Source organism: Oncorhynchus keta, chromosome 24 (assembly GCF_023373465.1).
Source record: "Oncorhynchus keta strain PuntledgeMale-10-30-2019 chromosome 24, Oket_V2, whole genome shotgun sequence".
Lineage (NCBI taxonomy): Eukaryota > Metazoa > Chordata > Actinopteri > Salmoniformes > Salmonidae > Oncorhynchus > Oncorhynchus keta.
Genome location: NC_068444.1, coordinates 9419570 through 9429569, shown reverse-complemented (window position 1 = coordinate 9429569; position 10000 = coordinate 9419570). Strand labels below are relative to the sequence as shown.

The window sequence follows — 10000 nt, the reverse complement described above, 5'->3', positions numbered from 1 at the left end:
TTATAGGTGTACCTACTGCAGGAGTCCCCTCGAAGCCTACCGTTGACTATGTACATACCCAGCGTGCGACAGAGCTGCAGGAGTTGTGACCCATTTTTGTTGGTCCGTCTCCTCTATACCACCCACCTGGTAGTGTGGTGGATGGGACTACCAGCTCTCAGTAACCTAGAGGGCAACCAGTGGGTCCGTCTCCTCTATACCACCCACCTGGTAGTGTGGTGGATGGGACTACCAGCTCTCTGTAACCTAGAGGGCAACCAGTGGGTCCGTCTCCTCTATACCACCCACCTGGTAGTGTGGTGGATGGGACTACCAGCTCTCAGTAACCTAGAGGGCAACCAGTGGGTCCGTCTCCTCTATACCACCCACCTGGTAGTGTGGTGGATGGGACTACCAGCTCTCTGTAACCTAGAGGGCAACCAGTGGGTCCGTCTCCTCTATACCACCCACCTGGTAGTTTGGTGGATGGGACTACCAGCTCTCTGTAACCTAGAGGGCAACCAGTGGGTCCGTCTCCTCTATACCACCCACCTGGTAGTGTGGTGGATGGGACTACCAGCTCTCTGTAACCTAGAGGGCAACCAGTGGGTCCATCTCCTCTATACCACCCACCTGGTAGTGTGGTGGATGGGACTACCAGCTCTCTGTAACCTAGAGGGCAACCAGTGGGTCCATCTCCTCTATACCACCCACCTGGTAGTGTGGTGGATGGGACTACCAGCTCTCAGTAACCTAGAGGGCAACCAGTGGGTCCGTCTCCTCTATACCACCCACCTGGTAGTGTGGTGGATGGGACTACTAGCTCTCTGTAACCTAGAGGGCAACCAGTGGGTCCATCTCCTCTATACCACCCACCTGGTAGTTTGGTGGATGGGACTACCAGCTCTCTGTAACCTAGAGGGCAACCAGTGGGTCCGTCTCCTCTATACCACCCACCTGGTAGTGTGGTGGATGGGACTACCAGCTCTCTGTAACCTAGAGGGCAACCAGTGGGTCCGTCTCCTCTATACCACCCACCTGGTAGTGTGGTGGATGGGACTACCAGCTCTCTGTAACCTAGAGGGCAACCAGTGGGTCCATCTCCTCTATACCACCCACCTGGTAGTGTGGTGGATGGGACTACCAGCTCTCTGTAACCTAGAGGGCAACCAGTGGGTCCGTCTCCTCTATACCACCCACCTGGTAGTGTGGTGGATGGGACTACCAGCTCTCAGTAACCTAGAGGACAACCAGTGGGTCCATCTCCTCTATACCACCCACCTGGTAGTGTGGTGGATGGGACTACCAGCTCTCTGTAACCTAGAGGGCAACCAGTGGGTCCGTCTCCTCTATACCACCCACCTGGTAGTGTGGTGGATGGGACTACCAGCTCTCAGTAACCTAGAGGACAACCAGTGGGTCCATCTCCTCTATACCACCCACCTGGTAGTGTGGTGGATGGGACTACCAGCTCTCAGTAACCTAGAGGACAACCAGTGGGTCCGTCTCCTCTATACCACCCACCTGGTAGTGTGGTGGATGGGACTACCAGCTCTCAGTAACCTAGAGGACAACCAGTAGGTCCGTCTCCTCTATACCACCCACCTGGTAGTGTGGTGGATGGGACTACCAGCTCTCTGTAACCTAGAGGGCAACCAGTGGGTCCGTCTCCTCTATACCACCCACCTGGTAGTGTGGTGGATGGGACTACCAGCTCTCTGTAATCTACAGGGCAACCAGTGGGTCCGTCTCCTCTATACCACCCACCTGGTAGTGTGGTGGATGGGACTACCAGCTCTCTGTAACCTAGAGGGCAACCAGTGGGTCCGTCTCCTCTATACCACCCACCTGGTAGTGTGGTGGATGGGACGACCAGCTCTCTGTTTCCTTTATACCATGTTTATTGTATGACAATGTCTGTATTTCCAATGTCTTTGATGAAGTCTGGGTTCCTGCTCTTTATGGCAAAGGCAGATGACCCCAGACCTTGTATATTCCAGGATGAGATGTGTTCCATAGTGTCTAGTGTTGTTTTTGTGTTTGTAAGGCCCGGACCACCACAGTAGGTGTGAGCAGAGCATGTTGAGCATTTGATACATACCTCTTAGGTCTCAGGATGGTGCTTGGTCGGGTGTAATAGTGGGGGTTGGGCCTGTTACAGGATGGGTATTGGCCGGGTGTAATAGTGGGGGTTGGGCCTGGTGCTCTGCTCACTGCCTGGGCATATGTCCTGCTGTCATGTTGAGGTCCTTGCCTCCCTCTCTCTCTCTCTCTCTCTCTCTCTCTCTCTCTTTTATGATAAGGGTATTAAGGGATGGGATGGGGAGATAGGCCTAATACTCTCTTATCTCAAATCCACTTTGTGAAAAGTCACCCTGCCGTTGTTGTGACTGATGGACAGTGTGAGACTATAGTTGTGGCCAAAAGTTTTGAGAATGACACAAATATTAATGTTCACAAAGTCTGCTGCCTCAGTTTGTATGATGGCAATTTGCATATACTCCAGAATGTTATGAAGAGGGATCAGATGAATTGCAATTAATTGCAAAGTCCCTCTTTGCCATGCAAATGAACTGAATCCCCCAAAAACATTTCCACTGCATTTCAGCCCTGCCACAAAAGGACCAGCTGACGTCATGTCAGTGATTCTCTCGTTAACACAGGTGTGAGTGTTGACGAGGACAAGGCTGGAGATCACTCTGTCATGCTGATTGAGGTTTAATAACAGACTGGAAGCTTCAATAGGAGGGTGGTGCATGGAATCATTGTTCTTCATCAATCATGGTTACCTGCAAGGAAACATGTGCCGTCATCATTACTTTGGACAAAAAGGGCTTCACAGGCAAGGATATTGCTGCCAGTAAGATTGCACCTAAATCAACCACTTATCGGATCAGCAAGAACTTCAAGGAGAGCGGTTCAATTGTTGTGAAGAAGCTTTCAGGGCGCCCAAGAAAGTCCAGCAAGCGCCAAGACCGTCTCTTAAAGTGGATTCAGCTGCGGGATCGGGGCACCACCAGTACAGAGCTTGCTCAGGAATGGCAGCAGGCAGGTGTGAGTCCATCTGCACACACAGTGAGGCGAAGACTTTTGGAGGATGGCCTGGTGTTAAGAAGGGCAGCAAAAGAGCCACTTCTCTCCAGGAAAAACAATAGGGACAGAGTGATATTCTGCAGAAGGTACAGGGATTGGACTGCTGAGGACTGGGGTAAAGTAATTTTCTCTGATGAGTCCGTTTCTCAGCCAAGGGAGTGGGCTCACTCACAATGTTGCCTGAAGAACACAGCCATGAATAAAGAATGGTACCAACACATCCTCCGAGAGCAACTTCTCCCAACCATCCAGGAACAGTTTGGTGATGAACAATGCCTTTTCCAGCATGATGGAGCAACTTGCCATAAGGCAAAAGTGTTAACTAAGTGGTTCGGGGAACAAAACATCAATATTTTGGGTCCATGGCCAGGAAACTCCCCAGACCTTAATCCCATTGAGGACTTGTGGTCAATTCTCAAGAGGCGGGTGGACAAACAAAAACCCACAAATTCTGACAAATTCTGCAAATATTGACTCTATGAATCAACTTCATGTAATTATCAATAAAAGCCTTTGACACTTATGAAATGCTTGTAATTATACTTGAGTATTCCATAGTGTCACGTTCTGACCTTTATTTCCTTTGTTTTGTCATTATTTAGTATGGTCAGGGCGTGAGTTGGGGTGGGCAGTCTATGTTTGTTTTTCTATGTTTTGGGGTATTTCTATGTTTCGGCCTAGTATGGTTCTCAATCAGAGGCAGCTGTCATTAGTTGTCTCTGATTGAGAATCATACTTAGGTAGCCTGGGTTTCACTGTGTGTTTGTGGGTGATTGTTCCTGTCTCTGTGTTTTGCACCAGATAGGGCTGTTTTGGGTTTTCACGTTCCTTGTTTTTGTTAGTTTGTTCATTTGAAGTGATTTATTAAAACATGAATCAAAACAACCACTTTGGTCCGCCTCTCCGTCAATGGAAGAAATCCCTTACACATAGTCACATCTGACAAAAGACACTGAAGCAGCAAACTTTATGGAAATTAATGTTTGTGTTATTCTCAACTTTTAGCCTCAATTGTACTCCTTGCTACATTATGGTCTGTGAAACAGGGTTTCCACTGCATTCATTCAGCTGATAAATAAATAAAACATCTATAAAATAAATATATATATATATATATATACACTACAGTTCAAAAGTTTTGGGTCACTTAGAAATGTCCTTGTTTTTTAAAGAAAATCTTTTTAGAAAATGGTCCATTAAAATAACATCAAATTGATCAGAAATACAGTGTATACATTGTTAATGTGGTAAATGACTATTGTAGCTGGAAAAGGCAGATTTTTTAAATGTAATATCTACATAGGAGTACAGAGGCCCATTATCAGCAACCATCACTCTTGTGTTCCAATGGCACATTGTGTTCGCTAATCCAAGTTTATCATTTTAAAAGGCTAATTGATCATTAGAAAAACCATTTGCAATTATGTTAGCACAGCTGAAAACAGTTGTCCTGATTAAAGAAGCAATAAAACTGGCCTTCGTTAGACTAGTTGAGTATCTGGAAAATTAGCACTTATGGGTTCGATTACAGGCTCAAAATGGCCAGAAACAAATAACTTTCTTCTAAAACTCGCCAGTCTATTCCATGCAAGAAATTGCCAAGAAACTGAAGATCTCGTACAGCGCTGTGTGCTACTCCCTTCACAGAACAGGGCCTCCCTTCACAGAACAGGGCCTCCCTTCACAGAACAGGGCAATTTGGCTCAAACCAGAATTGAAAGAGGAATGGGAGGTCCTGGTGCACCACTGAGCAAGAGGACAAGTACATTAGAGTTTCTAGTTTGAGAAACAGACTCACAAGCCTCACAAGTCCTCAACTGGCCGCTTCATTAAATTGTACCAGTCTCAACGTCAACAGTGAAGAGGCGACTCCGGGATGCTGGCCTTCTAGGCAGATTTGCAAAGAGAAAGGCATGTCTCAGACTGGCCAATAAAAGAAAAATATAATAGGAAGATGAGCAAAAGAACACAGACACTGGACAGAGGGACTTTGCCTTCATAGTGTTTCATCATAGTATTTCATCATAGTGTTTCATCATAGTGTTTCATCATAGTGTTTCATCATAGTGTTTCATCATAGTGTTTCATCATAGTGTTTCATCATAGTGTTTCATCATAGTGTTTCATCATAGTGTTTCATCATAGTGTTTCATCATAGTGTTTCATCATAGTGTTTCATCATAGTGTTTCATCATAGTGTTTCATCATAGTGTTTCATCATAGTGTTTCATCATAGTATTTCATCATAGTATTTCATCATAGTATTTCATCATAGTATTTCATCATAGTGTTTCATCATAGTATTTCATCATAGTATTTCATCATAGTATTTCATCATAGTGTTTCATCATAGTGTTTCATCATAGTATTTCATCATAGTGTTTCATCATAGTATTTCATCATAGTGTTTCATCATAGTATTTCATCATAGTGTTTCATCATAGTGTTTCATCATAGTATTTCATCATAGTATTTCATCATAGTATTTCATCATAGTATTTCATCATAGTATTTCATCATAGTATTTCATCATAGTGTTTCATCATAGTATTTCATCATAGTGTTTCATCATAGTGTTTCATCATAGTATTTCATCATAGTATTTCATCATAGTATTTCATCATAGTATTTCATCATAGTATTTCATCATAGTATTTCATCATAGTATTTCATCATAGTATTTCATCATAGTATTTCATCATAGTATTTCATCATAGTATTTCATCATAGTATTTCATCGTAGTATTTCATCGTAGTATTTCATCATAGTATTTTCATAGTATTTCATCATAGTATTTCATCATAGTATTTCATCATAGTATTTTCATCATAGTATTTCATCATAGTGTTTCATCATGGTGTTTCATCATAGTATTTCATCATAGTGTTTCATCATAGTATTTCATCATAGTATTTCATCATAGTGTTTCATCATAGTATTTCATCATTTAGTGTATTTCATCATAGTGTTTCATCATGGTGTTTCATCATAGTATTTCATCATAGTGTTTCATCATAGTATTTCATCATAGTATTTCATCATAGTGTTTCATCATAGTATTTCATCATAGTATTTCATCATAGTGTTTCATCATAGTATTTCATCATAGTGTTTCATCATAGTATTTTTCATCATAGTATTTCATCATAGTGTTTCATCATAGTGTTTCATCATAGTGTTTTCATCATAGTATTTCATCATAGTGTTTCATCATAGTGTTTCATCATAGTATTTCATCATAGTGTTTCATCATAGTATTTCATCATAGTATTTCATCATAGTATTTCATCATAGTATTTCATCATAGTATTTCATCATAGTATTTCATCATAGTATTTCATCATAGTATTTCATCATAGTATTTCATCATAGTATTTCATCATAGTATTTCATCATAGTATTTCATCATAGTGTTTCATCATAGTATTTCATCATAGTATTTCATCATAGTATTTCATCATAGTATTTCATCATAGTATTTCATCATAGTGTTTCATCATAGTGTTTCATCATAGTATTTCATCATAGTATTTCATCATAGTATTTCATCATAGTATTTCATCATAGTATTTCATCATAGTATTTCATCATAGTATTTCATCATAGTATTTCATCATAGTATTTCATCATAGTGTTTCATCATAGTATTTCATCATAGTATTTCATCATAGTATTTCATCATAGTATTTCATCATAGTATTTCATCATAGTATTTCATCATAGTATTTCATCATAGTATTTCATCATAGTATTTCATCATAGTATTTCATCATAGTATTTCATCATAGTATTTCATCATAGTATTTCATCATAGTGTTTCATCATAGTATTTCATCATAGTATTTCATCATAGTATTTCATCATAGTGTTTCATCATAGTATTTCATCATAGTATTTCATCATAGTATTTCATCATAGTATTTCATCATAGTATTTCATCATAGTATTTCATCATACAGGGTACAGTAGGCTGTGGTTATCTGGTTATGTGGCTATTTGTGCCGGTGTGGCAGCCAAAACTGCCTGTCCAAAAGACAGTGAGTGTTTTTTGGGGGAAAACATATAACTTCTTATTAAGTTATTTTACCTTTATTTAACTAGGCAAGTCAGTTAAGAACAAATTCTTATTTTCAATGACGGCCTAGGAACAGTGGGTTAACTGCCTGTTCAGGGGCAGAACGACAGATTTGTACCTTGTCAGGTCAGGGGGTTTGAACTTGCATCCTTCCGGTTACTAGTCCAACACTCTAACCACTAAGCTACCCTGCCACCCTAGGGTCATGGGGCACAGAGAAGATTTGGACGAAGAATATCCATTTAGCTGACCTTTTGCACAGTCGTTCTAAACCAAACCAAGGGACATACCACTGTAAAAGCCTCACGTCAGACTGTGTGAGACATATTGTAAACGGTGGCCCTTGACAAAGGCTCTTTATTATAATAAGGACAGAACATGAGTGTACAACTTCTCTTTTCATTCGTATATAGACATAAATACATCAAGTATTTTATCTGAGTGTGAGCTTATGTAGCCTACCATAATAATTAAATCATTAACTTCTCATACCAACTAATGCAGCAAATGAACTGGCCTCGGAATAAAATACATATTCCAGCACTATGCATGAGAATATTCTGAAGAATTGTATGCCGGTGTTTCCCTTTCAGTGGTCTCTGGGGATATCACTTTTTTTTTACCACCTCTATATTCCCACCACCTACACCTACTACCCAGAACAATATGAGACACAGACTCACCAGGTCCTAACATGGACACCATACAGGTGACTACGCAACATTGAACTCACCAGGTCCTAACATGGACACCATACAGGTGACTACGCAACATGCAACTCACCAGGACTCTGCCCGTCAGTGTCTGGGCCGATATCATGACCCCGGCCCAATCTTTGACGGAGGTCATCCAGCCCACCTCGCTGAGTGCAGCCACCGTCTCCTTGGTGTGCTTGACGCCATCCCCATGGGAGATATGTTGATGGACCCGATGAACATTCTGGAAGAAAAGGGGAAATGGAGGAGGAGGGAGGGAGCGAGGAAGAGAGAGAGGGGGAGAGAGAGAGAGGGAGAGAGAGGGAGAGAGAGGGAGAGAGAGAGAGCGAGAGAGAGAGAGAGAGAGGATGAGAGGAATACAGAGACAGAGAGAGAGGACGAGAGGAATACGAGAGAGAGAGAGGACGAGAGGAATACAGAGACAGAGAGAGAGAGAGAGAGAGAGAGAGAGAGAGAGAGAGAGAGAGAGAGAGAGAGAGAGAGAGAGAGAGAGAGAGAGAGAGAGGACAAGAGGAATACAGAGACATAGAGAGAGAGGACGAGAGGAATACAAGAGAGAGAAAGAGGACGAGAGGAATACAAGAGACAGAGAGAGAGAGAGAGAGAGAGAGAGAGAGAGAGAGAGAGAGAGAGAGAGAGAGAGAGAGAGAAAGAGAGAAAGAGAGAGAGAGAGGAATACAAGAGACAGAGAGACAGAGAGAGGACGAGTGGAATACAGAGACAGAGAGAGAGGACGAGTGGAATACAGAGACAGAGAGAGAGAGGGAGACAGAGGAATAGAGAGAGACAGAGGTAATAATATTATTTATTACTAATCATGTAATAAATTCTTCAGAGCAAAAATGTCTCAAATGAATGCACTATCACGCTTCACCAGATCTATAGCACGATACACGGACCAGACCTCAGCAGCCTGTTGTGCCCTCCGTACTTCAACTCACACTTTAGCATGAGTCTAGCAAGCAAGACAAACACAAAGCCAACCTGTGTGTGTGTGTGTGTGTGTGTGTGTGTGTGTGTGTGTGTGTGTGTGTGTGTGTGTGTGCGTGCGTGCGTGCGTGCGTGCGTGCGTGCGTGCGTGCGTGCGTGCGTACGTGCGTGCGTGCGTGCGTGCGTGTGTCAATGAATGTGCCTGACCATGTGTATGTGTGAGGAGTGCCTCCATGTAGCAGCCATAGAGCTCTTCTCCTGCTACCTCAGTGAATAGACTAGGCTGTCTGCTACCTCAGTGAATAGACTAGGCTGTCTGCTACCTCAGTGAATAGACTAGGCTGTCTGCTACCTCAGTGAATAGACTAGGCTGTCTGCTACCTCAGTGAATAGACTAGGCTGTCTGCTACCTCAGTGAATAGACTAGGCTGTCTGCTACCTCAGTGAATAGACTAGGCTGTCTGCTACCTCAGTGAATAGACTAGGCTGTCTGCTACCTCAGTGAATAGACTAGGCTGTCTGCTACCTCAGTGAATAGACTAGGCTGTCTGCTACCTCAGTGAATAGACTAGGCTGTCTGCTACTTCAGTGAGTGGACTAGGCTATCTGCTACCTCAGTGAATGGGCTGTCTGCTACCTCAGTGAATGGGCTGTCTGCTACCTCAGTGAATGGGTTGTCTGCTACCTCAGTAGGTGGACTAGACTGTCTGCTACCTCAGTGAGTGGACTAAGCTGTCTGCTACCTCAGTGAATAGACTAGGCTGTCTGCTACCTCAGTGAATAGACTAGGCTGTCTGCTACCTCAGTGAATAGACTAGGCTGTCTGCTACCTCAGTGAATGGGCTGTCTGCTACCTCAGTGAGTGGACTAAGCTGTCTGCTACTTCAGTGAATAGACTAGGCTGTCTGCTGCCTCAGTGAATAGACTAGGCTGTCTGCTACCTCAGTGAATAGACTAGGCTGTCTGCTACTTCAGTGAGTGGACTAGGCTGTCTGCTACCTCAGTGAATAGACTAGGCTGTCTACTACCTCAGTGAATAGACTAGGCTGTCTGCTACCTCAGTGAATGGGCTGTCTGCTACCTCAGTGAGTGGACTAAGCTGTCTGCTACCTCAGTGAGTGGACTAGGCTGTCTGCTACCTCAGTGAATGGGCTGTCTGCTACCTCAGTGAATGGGCTGTCTGCTACCTCAGTGAATGGGTTGTCT

General features: G+C 43.2%; 1 protein-coding gene across 13 annotated transcripts in view; it reads right to left on the bottom strand.

Annotated features, from left to right (window-relative positions):
- LOC118357681 (calcium-activated potassium channel subunit alpha-1-like) overlaps nt 1-10000 on the bottom strand; it is a 270854-nt gene that overhangs the window by 218468 nt on the left and 42386 nt on the right. For all 13 annotated transcript variants that reach the window (XR_008077913.1, XM_052477630.1, XM_052477629.1 and 10 more), the window contains exon 2: nt 7932-8087. Coding sequence is in view for 12 of the 13 variants with exons in the window: in XM_052477630.1 (XP_052333590.1) it covers nt 7932-8087 (156 nt within the window). In the remaining variant the exon portion in view is untranslated. The remainder of the gene's footprint in view (nt 1-7931; nt 8088-10000) is intronic.